General features: G+C 32.8%; 1 protein-coding gene across 1 annotated transcript in view; it reads left to right on the forward strand.

The window, feature by feature from the left end:
• The window catches only part of LOC143197969 (discoidin domain-containing receptor 2), a 623,414-nt gene that overhangs the window by 456,494 nt on the left and 142,258 nt on the right, over positions 1–24,662 (forward strand). Inside the window, exon 7 of the mRNA XM_076406850.1 lies at positions 7,704–7,837. Coding sequence (XP_076262965.1) covers positions 7,704–7,837 — 134 coding nt within the window. The remainder of the gene's footprint in view (positions 1–7,703; positions 7,838–24,662) is intronic.

Here is a 24,662-nt window from a genome sequence, read left to right on the forward strand (position 1 = left end):
CTTTTGATATGAAGAGATAATGGTTATAAAATAATCCTAACAAAAATTAGCAACGAGTGGGAATTCATTTACATTTTAAACACTATGTATATTGAAATTACGATAGAATAAAAATCAAGCTCACGACTGTCTGAGCTTTACACCTCGCACGTTATGTCACAGTTTGAAACAATACCCCATCAGTATATTATATGTTGTGTCTAAGGTGTGCTAAAACATTTCCGTCATAAAAAAATTGACGACTATCTGTCGTAAAAACGCCAAAATAAACAACGCCTTACCCGCCCATAGCCTATTTCACAACACATATTGCGGTTATAAGCTAAAATACAAAGCTGAGATTTTCTAATGTTTATTAGTTTGTAACAATTGCCTAGATTCTTTACGGCGTACAACGTATAAAATTTTATGACGTGGTAAACTTCGCAACTACCATCCTTACATCTTATGATTCATATTGTTTCCGTACATATATTTTTGCAACTTTCGTACGAAAATATTACGTCGATATAAAAAGAAGCTCTCTTTAAGATATTCCTTCAATTTGAATGATAATATGTTTCATTTTTATGAAACAAAAATTATATAACTGTTTATATATACAATATATAATTGTTTCGTTTGAAAAAATTTTGAAAAGATGTATAAAAAACCATATTTATTATTGCTATTTTGTAATCAAATAGTGATGGCGTTTTTTAAAAATATTTTAAAAGCCTTCATTTTACCAATGAGAATATATTTGGACTGGAGCTACAGTTTAATGTGGGCTCTGAACCACTGACCTCGGCATTAAGCCCACCGACGGGCCAGTAACCAACTTAAAGACCATCCCAGAAGACGTCCAGTCTTACCCAGCCTGGTTACTGGCGTGACTGGGATGGCTATTATTTGTTGGATTTTGCAGTGTTTCCTCTAAAGACATATACAGTAACAATTACAATCACAAACAAAATTCATATCCATGCACCAGCAGAATTCGAATCCGGAACTATCGCAACAGCAGGAGCACCGTTCTGTCGCCTTGACCACTGCACCAATGTAGATGGCATGATGGGATTTAATTGACACTTGTTGAAGACCTGAATTTAATTCCTATTTCTCTTTGTATTTTGTGAGTATATTGTCGTTCAGTAGTGAGCAGAAGTAGTGAGCTCTGTAAGATTAGTCAGAAGCACGCCTCCTTCTGTCTGGTGGGCATTCGAACATCGTAAAAATATATTGACCTGCAGTAGATAGTAAATATATGGTATATAAATATTACCATAAAACGTCACAGATATGCCACCCTGTATCTAAAACAATTGCCTAGAAATATTATTGAGTATTCTAGTCCTTCAAAAACCAGTAATAAATAATAACGGATGTGCGGTAATAGATTAAACCCACTTAATACGTCCTTAAATTAGACTGTATTCGCTTTTAGTAGGCCATCACAATCCTAGAGCGCTTTTATATTCGATAAAATCGTTGTATCGGACGTAATGTCTTCATCTCTGGGGGCACAATGGGAGTTTATTAAGTTCTTCTGCTGTATACAATTTTCCGCATGACGGCCTTTATGACTGCCGGCGAATTTGATTTCTTTCTTTTATTAAAAGTGTCCCGAATCGATGACAGATCCATAAATGTATGAGTGCGGACAGTTGAGACATTAAATCATCCACCACTATGCTAATTCGCGTAGTTTTCCATCACAAAAGAAATGCATAATTTGATACATGTAGTCCATGTCTTTTAGATGATTGGGATATCCCGAAAACTATATCAAACGTTGGAATAAATTCGTGGCGTTTAATAAAGTATTAACATGGGTCTACAAAGGCAAATTCTAAGCTGTTTTTAGGTTTTGTGGCATAATTTATGTGTTTTAAATGTAGAAATGATTTTCTTTTTGCCATATTATTACACGTTTATTGACAATATCAGTATATGTATATCATTACATTGAAATAAAAGAAGATAATAGACCTTTAATTGATATTATTCAATGTATTTTCTGTGGGAAAGCTTCAAAAACCTTAGAAGAAATGCTAAAGCTTCTCTTGTGGCAAGAATGTAGAAAAGCATGTCGTTATAGCAAAAAATGTCTTTAAAGCATCCAACTATTTAACGTCCTAATGAAATCGTTCGCCCTATTCTTCAATTACATTTTCCAAATTTTCCTGACGGTAATTGAAGTAGAAATAAAGAAAATGCACTTTTAGAGTCATAAGGCAACCTAAACATTTAAATGTGTTAGCATTCTTTTAAGAATTTGCTTTTAGTTAGGGTGTTGGTATTTGTCTAGAATTTTTCTATAACCTTACCTTAGAAACAACAACTTTTTCTTCTGAGAGGCCTAAAATCTTGGAACCTATATATTTAAAGCAATATCCATCTTTTCCAACTGCAGTTATGTGCTGCCATGGTTAAAAGAATTTATATTGAGGTAACAATGTATCTCAGAGGACGTCCTTTTCTTGGTGCCATAGAATCGTTGCTACATTATTTTCGTTATCTCATCGGGAGAAAAAAAGACCAATACCAACACACCAGTTTGGATTTATTAGCAAGCATTCACCAATTGACCAGGTCCACAGAATAACAGATATTATTGAAAAAGCCTATCAATTCTATGTAGCACAAGCCTTCGATAAGGTATGGCACGAAGGCCTTGTTCATAAACTACAGAAAATGTTGCCAAAACCACACACTGAACTACTAGAATGGTACATTACAACCAGAATGTTTACACATAAACAAGAAGAAGCTTACTCTATAATAAAAGAAGCTAAAACAGGTGAACTACAAAGAAGTGTACGAAGTGAAGAAGCCTCTCGAAAATTACAACAGGAAATTGATAATATAAATAAATGGACACAAACTTGGAAAATAATAATTAACGAAAGTAAATCTGTGCATGTGCAGTTCACCTACAATCAGACCATACAAGCACCAATAACATTAAATAATACTCTCATTCCATATAGCAACAACGCTAAATATCTCGGAATGAATCTTGACGCAAAACTCTGCTGGAAGAAACATATAAAAAAGAAAAAACCAGGACTGGAATTGAAATATAGGAAAATGTACTGGCTAATTGGAAGAAAATCACAATTATCAGTACATAATAAATTGCTGTTATATTAGCAAATACTGAAACCTATATGGATATACAGAGTTCAATTATAGGGACGTCCTGCAAAGAGTAACATAAACAAAATACAAATATTTCAAAACAAAGTCCTGAAAAGTATCGTGGGCGTACCCAAATACTCTAGGACTGATTACCAACATCGAGACCTTCAGATACCCACAGTCAGTCAAGAAATCAAGAGAGTTGCAAAGGGGCTTGAGTAAAAACTCCATTTTCATGAGTATATTGAAGTATTGCAACTTTTGGATACCTCCAGAACAGGACACAGCCTCAAAAGAATCAAACCATCTGATTTTGTGTAGTGTTGTATAGTGAGGTGTATATAATAAAAAATACAGCAGTGACATGTATAAACATTATTTCACCAGAGAGTGAGATAGAGCCAACGGGTCCTCCTAGTTATATACCTAGATTTAAGTTATCATAAAGACAAATTGTAGATTAGTCGGGAACGACTAGTAACAATGTAGTAACTAAATAATAACAAAAAAAATTATTTTCAGCAATCTAAAATATGTAGAAACCATTCGAAAATGCTCAAACAATTTTTTGTTTGACGCGGTCTTAATTTAAGTCACCGTTTAGACAATAAAATATTTATCTAGCGCCAACACGCTTTTAACTGGCAAAACTGTATTTTTGAACAGTTTTCGTTTCTCGCTAAAACAACAACAACAAAAAAAACAACCGACTATTTTTGCCCGGATACAAAAACTCATTTATCGAAACCGGAAATATCTCGACTGTGGGTTAATTTATTATTTATTAATTAAACAAAAAGCTATTAATTGTCTCCGGTGAACTCAAAATTTCCAACTAAAAGCATATACACGTCCGATTTATTCGATGATAAATATTCGACTGATTAAACTCTGGATTAATTTAGCTGGAGTGGATTTTATAATCCTGCATGTATGTAAATAATATTATAGCTGTTTATTGTTGCGTCTATATAAAAATAGTATAATACCGTTCAGTTGAATAATACTATATTTCCAATTGTTAATGAAGTTATCTACTAAATTTGCTGCATACCAATAAATAGGCTTTTAAAAAATCTTCATTCATTTAGCAGATTGGATTACACAGATCTTTAACAAAAATCTGTACGGGCTGAAAACGAAAATTATATGGAAAATACTCTAGGATGTCAGAATTTTTTGCTGTACTCCAATACGATACAACACAGTGCTGTCGTTTTATAGATTCATCAAGAATAATTCGTAGAGCAATTCTGCTTTTCAATGACAGCTTTTATACTTCAATTCTTGCAGATCATTCCATACTCCTCAAAAAGACCTACAACTTCTTCATAAATTATTGTATAACAAGCGACCCGCCCCGGCTTCGCACGGGTGCAATGCTGATACTAGATTAAATACACTACAGAAAAAATATGAACGTTGTATATAAAAACATAGCGGCCCGCTCCGACTTTGCACGGGCATAAAATATATATGATCCAGTATTTTTGGTTCATTCATTACTGCCCTTGGCCTGCACGCATTAAATTTGGAGTAAAACAATTCCTCTTCCCCTATACTTACTATGAAGATTTCCTGCTATCTTTGGAATATCTAAATTCATACAATTTTTATTACATTACACATTTTTAAACGCAAATTTTAAATTTGTAATATCTCCGAAAATATTTGTTTAATTTACATGCTGTAAGGAACCATATTGATCTATATTAATTGCACACTGTATTTAAGGTACTTAATTCGATAAGGATTAATGCCGTATTGCTTAAAATAGCTTCGTAAATAAGCCATTTTCTCACGTAAAAAGTAAACAATAAAAATGGTTAATGTGGGTTATCCCTAAAAGATAAACATATACCATCGCGGACTTTTTTGTAGACCTTTTTATGGTGTACAATACTGTAGTACATTAATTTGATCTAACTCGTAGGGTTAGGCAGCGTTTTTGCCAATTGCTAAATAAGCCTAAAAAAATAGGTTAATTTACGACATCACGTTAGAAACCTCTAAAATTAGCAATGTTGCCTTAGTATATTATGCATGTATTATACATATAAACCTTCCTCTTGAATCACTCTATCCATTGAAAAAAACCGCATCAAAATCCGTTGCGTAGTTTTAAAGATTTAAGCGCACTTAGGGATATAGGGACAGAAAAGGCGACTTTGTTTTATACTATGTAGTGAAGACCATGGTTAGCAGGTGTGCGGATGTTTTCAAATTTTATACATATTACCCACATAACAAGCTGGTTTTATCAAATTCCCTTGCTTTTTGTGACCATGGTACAGCAAAGACAGAGTAAATAACTGGACTAAAAATAGTTGGCCACTGAGGGAGCTTAAAGTTGGTGAAAAAACGTCTTCCAAGAAACATTGTTACCTCTACATAAAGTTATTTTACCACTACTGCACCTAAAGCTGGGACTAATGGTACAAAGATAGAGAGTGGGACAATATATCACGACCATGTCTTTTTGTAATTAACCATCTCTTATTTTAATATAATAACTCGTTCAACACGTTTATCCAATTTGTCGAGAAACGGGTCATCCAATGAGAAAAACCCAAAGTATTATGGAAAAAGGAAAAGGATTCAGCAGACACAAGAACATAAAAATCATGTCACATAACTTAGAGACATGTGTCATATAGCAGCTTGAAAATTGTTATATTATCTCCTTGATGGAAAGGTTTTTGAGGAAAAAAATTATTAAATACTATAGAAAAGTAACAAGAATTAAAAAAGGATTGAATGACTATATGAATATGATTTTGAGTAATAACTCACATCTACACTGAACCTCACTTTCCTTTCTTAATTGTCGATAAAATGATTTCGTATGTCGACTGTTGCATACAAAGCGGTTCCTGGAAATATTAGTAGAGTTTTTCATAGTTCTTTTCCAATCAGTCAATTTCTCATATCAGTAGAAGTTTTCTTCTACTCCTTAATTCCTATTATTATTTCTTCAAACAACCAATCTATTTGTTTTTGGTCTTCTTTTGTTAAAACCACAATAAAAATTTCTCAACAATAACAGCTAATTTGGTCTGTTATTGCCCCACTGTGTGCTTTTATCTCTCACCGAAATTTATATGCCAAAATTAGTTTCTTTTATTCAACATAATTCGCTTCAAGGGTAATACACTGATTATAGAGACCCTCGAACTTTTCGATACTATTTTTGTGGTACGATTTGTCCTTTGCTTCAAAATAGGCCCCACTTTCGGCGATCGCCTCTTCATTCGACGAAAATGTTTTCCCAGCGAGCATTCTTTTGAGATCTGAGAACAGGAAATAGTCGCTGGGCACTAGAACTGAAGAATGCGGTGGATGAGAAAGCAATTAGAAGCCCAATTCATAGATTTTTGCCATCTTTTTTACTGGCTTGTAACACGGTGCATTGCCTTGGTGAAGCAGCACTTTCCTTTTCTTCACATGTGGCCATTTTTCGGCGATTTCGTTCTTCAAACCGTCCAATAATGCTATGTAATAGTGGCTGTTAATTGTCCTTCCTTTTTCAAGGTAGGCAAAAAAAAGTACTCTATGCGCATGCCAAATACAGACTGCATAAACTTGCCAGCTGACTGTTGCGTTTTCCCAAGCTTCGGAGCAAGTTCATTGTATGCAGTTCACTACGATGACTGTCAATTAGACTTCGGACTGAAATTATGGAGCCATTTTTCATCCATCATCATATATATCAACACAAAAACTGGTCAAAAGTGAGCTCGCGCGGCACCCATTTTTCACAGAGCTTTCTCATATCCAAATATTCGTGAATGATATAATGTACACGTTCAGTTGATATCTTTCGGAGTCTCCGCTATTTCATTCTATTTAAATTTACGGTCATTCAAAATCATTTTTTGGATTTTTTATTATTTTCGTCGGTAACAACCTCTTTTGGGCGTCCACTGAGTTCACCGTCTTCGGTGTTCATTTCACCACGTCTAAACTTAACATACCAATCCTTGATGGTTGGTTGTCCTGGGTCTGTGTCCGGAAAGTCGACATCAAGCCAAGTTTTTGCTTCAACTGTATTTTTTTCACAATAAGAAAAGTTGCTTCACCCAAAATGCTATCATTCACAAACCAATGATCCGACCGCTGTCAAATTTCCACACGCATCTTTTGAGAGCTAGGGCTAACTAAAAAACATATGGATTTATTTCTAGTAGCGCCATCTATGTGCCAGGCCGGGGACTTTTCAATTTACCTGTTAGAAGCCCTCATCTATATTTAATTAATTATTAATAGTGTATGTTTGTCAAGTATACTGGTACTGAACTCAATACAAGACGATCGAAACAAGCTTTCCATAAGTCTATGTCTGAAAAAAAAAAGTATTTTAATAACTTAATTAAGTTAAATTCTTCCATATTCCTAACAATTATGTTGAATTTTCTTAATGGCAAATAATCAGAAATATCGTAATAGTCGTTAAGACTCTACAATACGTCACTAAGAAATGATGACTCTTCCATTTACCGAACAGAAATGTATAGCAATTTCGAATGATTTACGATTATTATTAGATACGATGTTACGATTCAAATTTGTTTTATTTTCAGGTAGCAGATGGGTGGGCTGGTCTAACGAATTTAGGAGCGGAGAACCATTAGAAATCGTCTTAGAATTCGACGGCATCAGAGAATTTAACGCTGTTCATCTTCATACTAACAATATGTTTACCAGAGGAGTACAGGTATGTCTATCCTATAATTACATCAGTAAATATGTAGGAGTAATTATGACGATTTTGAATTATATGTAGAAAAATATTGTTTAAGTTTATAATCATTTATTTAAAATCTTTAAACATCTAATCTATTTACATTTTTTATTTATTAATAAGGTTTTAAGAACCACTATTTATTTTTAAAGCACCTGACATTATTGCTGAAATAGATTCCTCGATTATTTGAATAGTTTACAACGGAATTTTCTTTCATTTTTGTACCAAACCATTCGCCAATTGCTTCAATGATGTTGGAGATAGAAATCTACAATTGTCTCTTCGGTGATCCAGTAAAGATATTTGATGTTATGCTGATTATTATTCGAATGCTCCTTAAAAGAGGACAAAATTTTTTGGCTATGTGTATTGGCACATTATCATCTTGGAATATAACAGTATTTGGCAACTAATCATAGAAGGAAATTCATTAAGGATATATGTATATATATATATATATATATATATATATATATATATATATATAATTGAGAGAGAGAATCTCTAGTAAATGCAGTAAAATATGTTTTAATAATTTTCTAAATATCCTATTTTACTAAATTTGGCCTATGTATGTGTCGAATCTTTCAATAAGCGAAAAAAGGATAGAAGATAACTGAACTTTAGAGCTTCTAGTGAAAATTCAATGTGATTAGTGTTGAATTATGACGTATATTTCAATTTTTTATTCCTTAAAATTATGATTTTTCTTATAACTTATGACAATGGAAAAACAAGATGAAAATTTATCTAACGACATTAAATAGTATTTATAAGTAAATTTATGCAAAAAGTCAAACTTTATTAAAAGTTAGTAGATGTATCTCATTCAGACAAACACTTATATGTTTTTATGAATGACTATTTTATAAATTTCAGACAGCATTTTTCTTTTTAATTAAATAAAAGGGCGAGAAATGATTGAAACAATATAGTCCCTCAAAACTAGTCAATATCGATATACAGTCTATATATATATATATATATATATATATATATATATATATATATATATATATATATTTACATATGTATGTATATAAAACTAAATATATAATATATATATATATATATATATATATATATATATATATGTGTGTGTGTGTGTGTGTTTAATAAATTGTGGTCGAATTTTGTCGAAAGAAAGTGGAAAAAATCCTTAGTCTAGTATTCCCTATTTTCATAAAACAATATGAAAATATATGGAATAATCTTTTATACATTATCATATTAAAACAAGCGTTTACCAGAACCATATCGACGCCATATTTTATCATTTATTATACAGCAATCGATTCAGTAACGATGTCTTGTCGTGTTATTTTTTAATATTTCAACGGAAGATGTTGAAGACGGCGACGAAAAAATTACATCCAATTATTATTCCGATTCCCTGTTTTGAATTAAAATAAAAAAGATGGAAATATAAATTAAAAGACAATACTGTTGCTAGAAAACGAAATTTAGTTTGCGCCTCGTTCTCGGTCCCCCCTTTTTTATTGTTATTCTAATTTTTGTCTGTCTTTCCGTTCGTTTTCATTTGCGTCGGGTCGGTTTCTAATTCCGTCATTTTTATGGCGGACGCTTTAATTTGGCAATATAAAATTCAGTATTTTATGCCGATGCATCGTTTATTTATAATTACAGTATTATTTTATCATTGCTTTAATTTTTGTCCTTTGTCTAAATGTCTAATTATTGTAAATCAAGGCGATGAACATACCGAATTAAATCCCATATATTCAAGAGTTCCGCAAGGTAGTGTACTGGGTCCAGTACTGTATCTTCTGTATGCGGCTGATCTACCCACTACAAGAATAACTACTGTGGCAACATATGCAGACGATACAGCAATATTAGTATCCCATTAAGATCCAGTCACAGCATCAATAAACCTACAAACCCACCTGGAGCAAATACAATTATGGTTGAAGATATGGCGCGTTTAAAGCCAATGAAACAAAATCCACGCATATAACGTTTACCCTGCGTAGAAGAACATGTCCACCACTAAATATCAATCATCGTCAACTCCCACAAGCAGAGCATGTTAGATATCTTGGTATGCACTTGGATCGACGCCTAACCTGGAAGAAGCACATAATCTCTTAACGGAAACAATTGGGAAATTATATCAAATGTATTGGCTCATCGGGCGGAAATCCAAGTTATCATTAGATAACAAGGTATTTCTGTATGAGTCTATACTCAAACCCATTTGGGCATATGGAATCCAACTATGGGGTACCGCTTGCAAATCTAATATATCCATCATTCAACAGTTCCAAAATAAGGTGTTGCGTGTCATTGTTGATGCTCCGTACTATATTTCAAATAAAGTGATACAACGCGATATTCCTCTAGAACCTATAATGAGTGTAATTCAACGTGTTTGTGTGAAGTACTTCGAAAGAGTGTCAGTGCATCCCAATATAGTCGCTAATCAGCTAAATATACGACGTGATAGTGAAGTGCGTAGACTAAAACGTTTAACACCACCTGATCTGATTACTAGACATATGTAGACTTTAGAATAAGCTTTAGAATAAGACTAATTAATTAAGATAATATTTTATACGGAAGATTGCTTAATGAAGTGACTTTCTACATGCCATGGATATATAATATAGACATAAGAAATACTTATTGCCAATAGGGCAGATTGTGGACACACGAAGAGTAATAAATTTTTTTTTCTCATACAGGCTGCACATTTAATTGGAGTACCCATTGTAATGTTAAATAAAATAACTGATTAATTTATTGGTACCGGCTTCAAAGTGATCAGTTGGTAGTAGTTAAAATAATATTGTAAATAGATAAATAGGTTTAGGTAGGTATTAAGCTAAATTGCATGTATATAGTAGAATATAAAATACATGTATTAGATAGATTAAATAATTTTTTGTTTATTTTATTTAATTATTACAACGATTATTATGTACATATTTAATATTAAAACGGTTTTTTTGTGTTAAAAATCTATGTTTGATTATTTTTTAATTTTTATTTATTTTTTCAAGTCGGTTCAATTTTTTGTTAAAATTATTTTTAATTTAAATTTAGAAGTATATGATAATTCTGTCATAAGGGAAACAAGTACTCGTAAGTGACCGTAAAGGAAGAATGAACGATGAACTGAGTACTGTGAAAGCATTTCAAATTAGATGAAGGTAATAAATGTGCAAGGATTTCTGACTTACTTTAAAAAATCAAGCATCCTTCTTTCTTTCAAGCCAAAATTATAAATTAGTAGCGAACAGTCATGAACAATATCTTGAATTAAATATAAAGTTCCGTTTTTGTAACACTAATCCCGCAATTATAATTTTTGTAAGCAAAGAACTGTATTCTGGATGCCAACAAACTCTCACAAATATTGTCAGGCAATATTCAACTAAACTAATCCGGAATGGCATGTTTCTTACTAATTTTGGAAATATTTATATAGTAATATATCTGTTTTACTCTACTCATCAAACCATTTCCCAATATCTCAGTGTAGCATAGCACGACAATTATTTGAAAGTAAAATACGATAAATATAACAACAATGAGAGTTTTTACTAATTTAAATTTGCATAGAGCGATATTTGCAACAGTAAAACAACCGTCGTTTTTGTAAATTGCTCTATTAAAATTGCCAATCAAATAACAATCGGAAAGCTTTTGTTGAATTAGATTACAGACATTTGCTCCAATTCCACATCAAATCTGATTCTGTAATTTGTTCGATTCGTTGATATTAATATAAATGGTGCTTCGATTAATGAGTTTACTGATAATCTGGATGTTTCACATATTTTTGCGAAATATATTGTTGTTTACGTACCGTCGTCTATTTACTGTTTATTCTAATAGATTAAATTAAATCACCAATTAGTTTTATAGCTAAGTTAAATATATGTTTTATATTTTATGTACTTTACAGTACAGATTTATATAAACACACATTTTTATTATACTGTTTTTATTTTTATTAAAAATATATTTTTGCGCGTTACAAATATACGAAATATAGATAAACAGTAAGTAGTTTCTTCAATCGAAATATAATTTAATACATTTACACATAGAATAAATTTCAAAGCAAATTGTTTGCCTTGAAAGTATCCATAAAAAGCCAAAAGGCATATAGCTATTTGATGGATGTGTTGGGTAATATAGGATTTAAGTGGTGTAAAGATAACAGTTAAAGTTAACAGTCACAGTGTAAAGTAAAAACAAACAACATTAAATATTTAAAAAAATCGAACAAACTTAAATTTTTAAGACAAAAAAACGTTTTAAAATAAAATATGTACCTAGTAATCGTTGTAATAACTAAATAAAAATACACAAAACCTTATTTAACCTATTTGGTACACCTATTTTCTATTTTACTATATACACACAATTTAGCTTAATACCTACCTAAACCTATTTATCTATTTACAATATTATTTTAATTATTGCCAATTGATTACTTTGTCGGTATTGAACCCAAACAATACAAAAATGATAATATAATTTTGTAACATATACAAAAAATCAAATTACCGACCAAAACATTTAAATTAATGTAACTGTTTTGGGTTCGACACCGACTTCAAATTGATCAATTAGTAGTAGTTAAAATAATATTGCAATCTGCGTCATCAAATATTCTACAAAAATACTTTACAGTATTGACGTACTACTGAAACTGGTGAGAATGACTCGAAAAAAAAATTATGGGTTATGAAAAATATAAATGTTTTTTCCATAATATAACTTATTGCTGTAGCTGTCTAAGTTAATTAGAGGACGTCGGCACCTCGAAAACATTAACCGTACTTTATCTCGCAGAGCAAGACGCGAGAAAAAAGAGCCTTTTTCAACTAACAATTTCGCATTTCGAAATACGATAGTCAGTTAGCGGGTAACGTTCTACCTTACGTTCTTTTGTTTCGAACTTCTAGCCCTTTAAAAGTTAAAACAGGCGGAACAGAAAATTGTTTCGCTTTGTCCGTTGTTCATGTTCCGCTGCCGGCAAGAAAATCCATTTTCCACCGATGCTAATATTAAATTTAAAGCCGTAATAGTCGATATTAAAATACCACACTGTCAAAAGTTGTTAGCCGGCGCGGCAAGTTCTCATTTTACAACTAATTAAAACGGGTGCCGGTGAAACATTGTGTTCAGATGATTCCTGGGATCAAGTAACATACCTCAGTTCAGTTTCTACTTTATAAGTGCAGCGATTACACGAGCTAGAATCTCTTTTAAATTTTTTTTGTTCTGGCCTAAAATCAGGATTTTCCTGAGGAGCTTATTTTGGAAAACTTGAAGCCGTTTATTCTGGTTAGGTGTAGCAAACTTGAAGTAGACATTTAATCCGCAGAGGAGTACGGACCGAATTAACATCTTGTAGAATAAGCATTTGATGAAGATGGTTAGTCTGCTAGAAAAGCAGAACAGAGAAGATGGCAAGTTTGCTATCCCCAAACCTTTCCGGATTGCTTTCTGGATTTGGGAATGCCAAACGAACAGTCGGTCGAAGTGACGTTATCCAGCCATGAAATTCTTGAAGTATCGATCTTAAGTTGGGAGACGCGCAGTGCGTAACCTTTCTTATGGAAAATGATGGCCTGGATTTTCAGCGAGTTGATTTGCAACTTCCAGTATTTCAACCACTTGACCGCCTGATCGGGCTGTTTCTGTGAACGTTCTTCTATGGTACTCTCGAGCCTGAAAATCGTAAAGAAAGCAGTGTCGTCAGTGCAAAACGCGACGTCAATGTGCTCTTTTCTCGGCAGATCTGAAATAAAGAGTCTAAATAAGTCTGGAGCCAGCGGGGAACCTTGAGATACGCCAGAGTCGATTCGTTTTCGACTGGACAATGTTTTCCTAATTTTGACATGGAAAGATGTGTCCGATAGATAAGACTTGATGGGGCTGATCGGTCTATAGTCAGATGGAGATGTCATATTTTACCCTTTTCTTGGGAATAACCGCTATATGTGCATGCTTCTAAGACGCCGGGTAATATTGCAGCCTGGTCTTTTGATGGAGTTATATTCATTGATGACATTGTCGTTGTCTTTCGGTTTGATGTTTTCTGCGGTAGAGAGGCATTCCATCTGGGTCTCAGGACTTTTTTTTTGATCAATGACAGCGAAATTTCATGTAACCGCTGACTTTGGAGATAGGGGATGACAACCCTTTTTTAGTCCAATTATATATTTTCGATATATTTCGCCAAAATACTAAAACAAATCTATACAAAATAGAAAAAAGACTACTATTTGCAGACCACATCTACATATTTTCAGTACAATAGTTTTTATCAATGAATCACGTTTAATATATCTACAACACATCTACATTTTGTTTATATTATATTATTTTAACACTGTTTTACTTATATTTCATTTGATTTTAGTACTTAGGCAGCGTAGTATACATGGAAATAATTAAATTCATTAGATCTTCTTTGATTATTTTGAAAAATTTACTTCAACAATAAATCAAGAAACCATCAAGGCTACTTTGGTTTCCACATTCCTGAGGTTACTAATCAGAGAGAACCAAATTATTTTTACTAAAGATGTATATGTTATTTAGTGGCATAATCTAATACATTTCCACATCAGAAATATTTGAAATGAACAAAAAGGTCATGCCATTGACTCTTTTTTTTTCATTTAACAAGATTGTTGCAAAATTTCTATAAAACAAAAGATACAATTGATTGTCTTGAGGTGAAATAATTATCCGTATGTCATTCTGAAAACTGCTTGCTACTGCAATGGACAAAAGAAGATGCAGGAGACAAAGTAAGCAATACTGAATCGGAATGGTTAAGTTATTAAATGAATAAAACGATTTTACAAGTGAACGTCATGAATTAGCATCATCTAGTATATTAATAATATTAATAACTATTGTACAGATTTGAATCAATAAAATACTAATGTAGCAAAAAATCAGTATAAAAAAATAAGGAGCAAAATATGAAAATAAAGTAGGTAGAAATAAAATGAAGAAAGAAGAATATTAAAAGGTTTTCTGATAAGGATTCTGATAAAAAATAATACTTTTTGAATTTTGAGTTCAGATTCATATAGAAAAATAAGGGACAGGAAAATGTATAGATAGAGATTCTAGAGTATTACTAAAATACATATTTTATTTCAATTATTTTTAGAAATTATTTAAACTTTTTTGAAATGTGGAAAAACACAAAAAGCTAATGTTTGAAATGTTTAACGTCTGGCTTCATATTTTCATCTTAATACAATATTAAAATACTTAATGGACATTTTTAAAAAACGTCCCATGAAAATCTACTATTTGCAACAGAAAAATGCGATACATCTTTTCGGCGAATATAAAATTAATATTTCAAAACGTTTCTAAAAAAGAGAGAAAGAGAAAAAGGGAGAGAGAGAGAGAGAGAGAGTAAGAGAGAGAGCGGTTCCCCTTATATTCTTCGCTCAAGCGGACGTATCAAAAGGAATAAAATATCAATAACATCCTTTTTTAAGGCAGTCACAAAGAACTCCATAGCATGAAAATAATAATAATAATGGAAAATGGAGAAGTGGGACGGGAAAAATACGTTTATGGTAATGGACACAAAAGGCAGGATAAAATTCTAAATAATATTTTTTAAATTTGTTTTCGTTTTGCGCGATTTTATTTCCAGAGCTTGTCTGCATTACCGACTCCATTGAACGAGATTTAATTTTGCAATATTTGGATTTGTTTATAATAGGGCAGTATTTGGATGGAAAATGAACTACATCTAGGCTGTGATGCTGCGGCAGTCCCAGCTTCTATATATATTTTCAATTGGGCAAATTATTTTATACATAGTTCTGATTTTCTATGGAAAATATATGAGAATGAAGCAACTGAGAATGAGTAGTCGACCACAACTTATTGAGCTAGTTATGTCTTTCTCCAAAAAATATTATGGACAACAAAACCTAATCAAATGTTATTCTAACTTTTTTATTTTTTGCATTAACTTTTTTAGACTCTTTTTATTAGCATCTTGCCATGATGGCATCAAAGGACCAAGGCCAAGAATTGGTTCCTTTAAATCTTATTCATTCTTAATTCATTCTTAATTCATTCCACAAAATTAACCAACTTCTGTATACTACATTCATGTGAAAGTTTTTTTTTTATTTGCAATATCTCTAAGATGTAAAAGTATTCTTAACTGACTTCAAAGAAGGAGGAGGTTCTATGTTAGATTGTATATATGTATATATCTTCGCCGATTTCTCCATCATTTAGGAGCCGATTTTCAAAGTTATTTTATTTTTTATTCGAAAGGGTGCACTTCCCAGGTGGCCCCATTGGAATCAAATCAAGATCTAATGGGGGAACGGGCGGAATCAAGGGAAAAAACTGAACAGTATAGATAGATATTTTAAAGTGATAATTTCGATGCAGTTAGTAAAAATATCCTAAAAACCTAGAACTAATGAAAGACTGCAATTTGAAGGTAAAATAACCAATTAAATTAATAAACCGATTCAATGCCCAAAATCTGAAGAACTGTAACAATATTGGCAAAAAGATAATGATTATATTTGAACTATCAAAAAATTAAATGAAACGTTAACAATGACCGAAACCAATTTCCCTAAACTGAAGAGAATGAAACTGACAAGTTAATAATAAGCACGCAGAAAATCGCGACGTATTATTATTATTTTTTTGCGAACCGAATCTAAACAAGCCGGGCCCCGGAAACAAAGTTAAATCTGACTACGTCAAATACATGTTATATTTCAAAATCGCATTTCGGAATTTACTAACTCAAAATATTAAGGTCGTTATTTATACACATACCAAATGCCCCTCGAAAGCCGATTAAAGTATTCTGTACCTCCAAGTTTAGAGGGCTTAATGTATCAAACGAAAAGTTTCGGTAAAACCCATGAAGTAATGTAGATTAGGACAAGCAGATCAACTGTTCTGGAAAATATGTTTCTGGAAATACTTTTGAGACGTTATCATCTTCAAACATCTTTACGCTGTTGATATATATATATATATATATATATATATATATATATATATATATATATATATATATATATATATATATACATGTTTTATACTACATAGTATAAAACAAAGTCGCCTTTACAACAAAACTACGCAACGGATTTTGATGCGGTTTTTTTCAATAGATAGAGTGATTCAAGAGGAAGGTTTATATGTATAATACATGCATAATATACTAAGGCAACATTGGACGGAGATATTACAAATTTAAAATTTGCGTTTAAAAATGTGTAATGTAATAAAAATTGCATGAATTTAGATATTCCAAAGATAGCAGGAAATCTTCATAGTAAGTATAGGGGAAGAGGAATTGTTTTATTCCAAATTTAATGCGTGCAGGCCAAGGGCAGTAATGAATGAACCAAAAATACTGGATCGATTTTAATCATGTTTTCATTGAGTGACATAGGCATATATATTTTATGCCCGTGCAAAGTCGGAGCGGGCCGTTATGTTTTTATATACAACGTTCATATTTTTTCTGTAGTGTATTTAATTCAGTATCAGCATTGCACCCGTGCGAAGCCGGGGCGGGTCGCTAGTATATATATATATATATATATATATATATATATATATATATATATATATATATATATATATTACGTGTGTCAATATGTGTCTGTCTAAAGTTGTAAATTCATTTTACAGTCAGACCCTATTATCCTTCTCATTTTATTCTACTTAAAAAGAGATAGAATTTTGTTAGATAAGTTCAATTATGTAGCCGAAAGAAACTGGAAAAGTTGTCCATTTGTCATACGACAGCAAAATTCTTTAAAATATTATAATTACAGGTTATAAAGCGGCAAATGCTGTTTTAACGCTTTGTTTTAATAAATTGCAAATAGCCGAGTACTGCACTGAATATTAGTACGGACACAGTAACTAAAATATGTCAAAAGAATATAATCTTAAATTCATCAAAAAGAAACCGTGTTTATGCGAAACAGGTGACAAATCAAGATCAGCTTGTTGTTAGCTGTATTACAGATCAAATATACGAAATATAAATACAGTAAGTAGTTTTTTTAATCGAAACATAATTTAATACAATTATTTCAGAGAAAATTGTTAGTCTGAAAAGTATCCATAGAAATCCAAAACATATACAGCTATTCAGTGTAGCTGCAGCACGCTAAAAAATATATTTTCAATAAAAATCGCGGCAAATTAATCTTAAAAATTATTGCCTCTTTAACGAATTTAACTGGCAGGAAGGAAACTCCATTATACATTATCCTGTTTAAAGTAACTTATTAGAGACGCAATCTATTCTGTCTGGCATCGGAATTTTTAATCAGAATAATAATAAGCAACTATTTGAAATGTATCAAAACAAGTAAAGCGTTAAAACAACGCTTGCCGGCTAATAGATTCTTTCCACTACTATTTTCCAGAATTTTGCATACGTTTGACAACCGACTTTGACAGGATGGTTATGTCACATGTTCAAACTTATCACATATCATTGTGTCTCATTCGTTTACGCGTTCGAACTAATCAGACAGCATTGTCTCTCTTTTTAGATAAAATTAAATGAAAAGGAAAATATTGTCTGATTCTAAAACGAATTTACAAATTGCAGCAGAAATTTTAGATATCTCGATGACGTATGATCAAATCTTCTTTGGATAGACCATAAACATTTCGTATGTCTCTAAGAATCCAATCTAATATTTTTTTACGCAAATGGAATAGTTTTTTATTTTAATTTCATTGATTAATTGAAGTTGACGTCAGGACAGTTCACAACAAAATGTTTTTCTTGCAGGTGCCTATAATGAATATTAAACTAGCCAATGAAATTAAAGTGGGCGACCCAATAGCCAGAGCTCCCTATTGAGTGTCCTTTCTATTGCTCTATACATAATTTGTAGGGAGTGATACTGAATACAGTTGATAAAACATTCATAGATTGAAGTTTTTTTAATTAATTTAAATAAAACTAATGATTATGTACAACAAATTTAATACATTCAGTGACAATTAAAAATAGAAGGAAGGAATATACGGCTGTTGTTAGGAATAAAGAATTAAATCAAGAAAATTCGAAATATCATCAAGGTCATACTGAAGAAATCATTGAAGCTACTAGAAGATATACCCTATAGACACATCTTGAACTGCATAGAGAAGCTCTTGGAAAATATAATCAAGTCATCCTGAACAACATTGCAAAGTTATTGACTATTCAAAAGATAAAATTGTAAATATATAAAATCAGTAGCTCTGTCTGGGTTTTATTTCAGAAGTCCAACTATTTTCTGATCGTTTTAATATATGAAATTACGCAGGAAAATCTAAAATGCATCATTACCAAACCACTATTTAATTTCACGCCGTATTTGTTGTTTACGGCACCGAAGTATTTTAACCTGTTTTATGGGTTTAGGTGATATTTTCGAAATATCTTCATGGAATAGGCTTGTTTGCGTTTGTTATGTTTACCCAATTAACAGCTCTGAGCCAATTAGCTCTTTGGAGTAAAGGCGCTAGCGCATATGTTTTGCGAACGATCATTAAAGTGCACGTGGCAAATATTGGAAATTGTATAAAGGTGTATGTGTATCAATATTTACGTGCCAAATACCTTAGATCATTAAATTACCACCAGTTAAATTGCTGAAAATATGTTTTTAAATCCAAATGAATAAATAAGATAAACATTTAAATATATAGTTTTTATTGTTTATTAAATATATATGTCGGCAACATAGCCATGAAAGTGTTTTAGTTCCAGTGAAATTAACATATTCTGCTTTTAAACGTAGCGTTTAAAGAAACGACCATTCTTCTCGGCAGATATATGATCAAGTAATTTTTGCCAGACGACAATATTTGACTGTAAATTACAATATCTGCGACACTCGTACATAGACACGCTTAATTTAAACGCCCTATTTGCCGATGATTACCAAATACCACTAATACCACCAAACTCTGAGCATCAGACTGCAGGGAGGTGAACAATATGTAGTATGGACCTCACTAGCATGTATTATTTGGCAAATAATTTTGGAGAAAGTGCAAGCGTAATTATGATGTAATTTTGTAAAAAGTAGAGTACGTTACCCTACTGTACTTTTTGTTACAATTCTTGATCGAAAAGCTCCATTAGTTAATTGACTATCTTGAGCATTCCAGCTCCATTATTAGGGTGTCGTTGATCGCTTTATATCTTGTTTATTGGACCCATGTCAAAACTTGTTATAAAGTTAAATCTTTTCAAAGTAACATCCTCCACTATGTTTGCATCCTGGCAAAATCCCATCGAATTTCTTCTTCTCTTATTTTAATGTCACTGTCTTCGACTTTCAGTGTCACTAAAATCTAGCTACACCTCACCAATAAAATAATTATTAAATAATTACTAAAATATATCACGACTAAAACAAATGTCTAATTATTACCAATTACTATAGCTTTTGCTAATATTCTTGATGGATACATCTCATTAATGAATTGACTACCTCTAACAAATGGATAATAATTTTATTATATGCTTCTTGTTATAGTTTCGAAATATATTTGTGGGTGACATTTTGCCATATATTGATTACTGTTTGATATCGTTGAAAATGATTTATTATAAATTTGGCAGCTAACATTTCTACTATAAATAAAATCCATGCGGTTTGAATTTTATAACCACCAAGAATAACGCAATAATTTAATTGTTATTTATATAGAATTATTTTACTTAGGACCAGTGACATTCGTTAATGTTATTTCGAGCTTTGCGACGGTATGTGAAGCTTCCTCGGGCCTTGATCTGAATTTTTTTCACACTCTGCTGTCGTATCGTCAATCACTTTTCATCAGTCGTAAACATTGCTTTCAAGAACATCTGATTGCTTCGATATTTTAAAACCTTTCTTCGGTTTTTGCAAACAATGACTTGATAAACAACTACAATTTTATTTTATACATGTTTGCTGCTTTATAGCGAAAAAGGGGAGACCATATTTGGCCATAAAAACATTTCAATCAACGAACGAATCCAATATATCTCTGGCAGCCGAATTCGGGGTTTTCAATGTATCACCGCAGCGGCCTTTTCATCCCGTCGATAGTTTACATTTCCCCGATCGCCTCTATTTGTCGCTAATAGACAATCCGAAAGTTTTTACAATTTTAATTGACATTCGATACGGTGCATTTGACCGTTCGGGCCACACACTCACACATACACCCGCACATCCGCTGCCATTTCTCTTTATCCCGTTCAACAATATTGTTTTTGAGATACCAGAATGTTGATATATTAGATTTGGCTCAAAAATGGCCCGTTTATTGTAGCGTGACAATTGTGAACGTAACCAAAACGGTTTACTAAATTAGAATAAATCGGGTATTGCGGCTAAAAACGGCATCAAACGCTAACCCCGGATAAAATACGACGCCATCATATATCGATAATGGTCCCAGATATTCGGCGTTTATGCCTCCGCAATCCCCGTACCTCTCTATGCTTTCAAATATTATCAATAACTATTATTTATTTAAGTATAGATGGTGAGTTAAAACTATCTTGGTTTTGTGAAATGAATATTTTCTCAATTACCTGAAATATAGGTTAGTCAGTTGTTGTAATATAAGTTTATTCACAAAATAAATTTCCAAGCCTACCCATAAATGTTTAACAAAGCTTTAAGCTTAATCTGTTTATTTTTTTTTGACAATTGTACTGCACATAACAAGTCAATTGAAAAGTCCCCGGCCTGACACATAGACAGGCGCTACTAGAGTTAAATCCACGTGTTTTTTATTTATCCCTAACCCTCAAAAGATGCACGTATAAATTTGACAAGTATCGGATCATTATTTTGTGAATTATAGCATTTTGATTGAAGCAACTTTCGTTATTGTCAAGAAAATGGATAAAAAGGAATTTCGCGTGTTGAAAAAATGTTGGTTTTTGAAGGGAAAAATACAGTTGAAGCAAAAACTTGGTTTGATGCCGAATTTCCGGACACTTCCACAAGAAAATCAACCATCAAGGATTGGTATGCTAAGTTTAGACGTGGTGAAATGAGCACCGAAGACGGTGAACACAGTGGACACCCAAAAGTAGTTCTTACCGACGAAAATATTAAAAAATTCACAAAATTGTTTTGAATGACCGTACATTGAAATTGAATGAAATAGCAGACACTCTAAAGATATCAACTGAATGTGTACATCATATCATTCATGATTATTTGCAGCGTTTGAAGATGATTAAGCATAATAAACTCTGTTTTTTGCGTCGATATGTGACAATGGATGAAACATAGCTCCATCATTTCAGTCCAAAGCCTAATCGACAGTCATCCGAGTGGACTGCACACAATAAAGCCCCTCCAAATCGTCGGAAAACGTAACAGTCGGCTGGCAAGTTTATAACTTCTGTATTTTGGGATTTGCATGGAATAATTGTAATTGACTACCTTGACAAAGAAAGGACCATCACCAGCGACTACTAAATAGCGTTATTGGACCGCTTGAAGGACGAAATCGCAGAGAAACAGCCGCATTTGAAGAAAAAGAAAGTGCTCCTTCACCAAGACAATGCACCCTGTCAAAATTCATGAATTGGGCTTCAAATTGCTTCCTCATCCACAGTCTTTTCCAGATCTGGCCCCCAGCAACTATTTCCTGTTCGCAGATCTCAAAAGAATGCTAGCTGGGAAGAAATGTTCGTCGAATGAAGAGGTGATAGACGAAATTGGGGCCTATTTTGAAGCAAATGACAAACCGTACTACAAAAATGGTATCGAAAAGTTGGACGGTCGCTATAATCAGTGTATCACCCTCAATTTTGCCAAAAAATGTGTTTTACTATGGTAGGTCAGGGACTTTTAAATTGACCTGTTAGCACATATTCCTAATCTAATAAACACAAAAATAATGTATTTGCCCGCAAATGCCACTAGACCAAGGCATCGTTCAAAGCTTCAAAATGATCTATAGAATGGAAGTTGTCTTCTGATATTGAAGACTAAACGCCATCTTATAATAGATAATTCGTGGCCTATAAATTAAAACTAACTTATAGGCCACGAAATATTCTAATCTTGAAATAGTTATAAAAAACTTATAAATAACTATATATATTTCAGGTTTTTATTTAAAATATTAGGAAGTATGATTTTATACAATTTTTGCTCGTTTGCTTCTCAACCAGATTCAAGCGTTAAAGCAGATTATGGCAAAATATCTGCGCGCATCCATTTACAACGCGCCGACATTCGCATTCGAACGACGCCCGCCGACAGAAACCCCCGCCTCCAAATTATAATGAGTCATAATCCAATTTCTTTTGGAAATTAAGCGTCCTGAAAATTTCTCCGGCACCCTCTACCCCCGCCCCCTCCTTCCCCACGGCTCCTCAAAAACCAAACAGAACGGGCGGCAGCACAAAACTAAATAATTTGTACAGATAATAAAGTAGTATTTATTTTTGTCCGACTGCCGAGCACTGGAGCCGAGGAGTTTAATTAAATATTTGATGAGTGCGGACGATATTTGCTTTCTGCCGAGTGGGTTTTTCATAATGGCTGATTAAAATTGGATGGTGTTTCGGGTAATCATTGCCTTTTTTAATTATTGGGCGAAGAATGGGAAAAATCGAGCTCGTAGCTACCGACAATCGTAGATGGGGAGTTACGTGAACGAATGAAGGACCGATAAGGTACGAAATATCGAAAAACTTTTACTTACTCTCTCAAATACGCGTAGATACTTTTACAGAGTGTCCTCTCTCGATTATCTAACTGTACCGGTTTCCAAATCTACATCTGCCCACTTCTTGTAGACTATGTCTCAACGACTTGAAGAATCCTAGTAAAAGCGGCATATTGATGATGATATTGACCAAGATACAATCCTTAAAATCTACCAACCGACATACTACCCAAGTTCGACTATGGCTGTTCGCTTTTTTCTAATGCTGCCTTCACTAATCTTAAATCAATCTAAGTTTTTAGAAGCGTTTTCAATTTTTCTCCATCCATCAGCCTGTATAGTCTCTTCAGTAATCTTACGCTCAAATTTGCTGTCAGATCATTATCCTTCTCCTCCTTTCACCATTTTTCATCTTCTTAGAGTTTCAACTATGGAGTTTACCTCTTTCTAGATCCGGAACATCAGCTATGATTGACAATCTCCGAACTACCGCCTGCCGCCGGCATGTTTTAAATCATATCCGCTATATCTCCAAACATCCCACATACACATTGCCTTATTTACAATAATATTGCAACAAGATGTAATAAATTGCTTAGGATTCATAATATTTTATCTGTCCCCTGTAAACAGGTTAGTAACAAAATTCAATTCAATTCAAGAGAAATTCAAGCGATACAGTGCACCGTGTCACAAGTCAGTGAAAACGATGACAAATCTATGAATTCGGCTTCGAATTGCTTTCTCATCTACCGTATTCTCCAGATCTCGCCGCCAGCGACTATTTCCTGTTCTCAGATCTCAAAAGAATGCTCACTGGGAAGAAATTTTCGCCGAATGAAAAGGTGATCGCGGAAACTGAGACCTTTTTGAAGCAAAGTACCAATCGTACTGCAAAAATGGTACCGAAAAGTTGGAGGGTCGCTATAGTCAGTGAACACCCTTGAAAGGAATTATGTTGAATACAATAAAATAATTTTGCCATGGTAGGTCGGGGACTTTTCAGTTGACCTGTATATATTTTTACATGTTGCAACACTAATTCCTTGTCAATAATACAGCGTGTTCTTGTAGACCA

This window comes from Rhynchophorus ferrugineus, unplaced genomic scaffold, assembly GCF_030347505.1.
Source record: "Rhynchophorus ferrugineus isolate W39M unplaced genomic scaffold, kcgeb_rfMv2 rfM6, whole genome shotgun sequence".
Lineage (NCBI taxonomy): Eukaryota > Metazoa > Arthropoda > Insecta > Coleoptera > Curculionidae > Rhynchophorus > Rhynchophorus ferrugineus.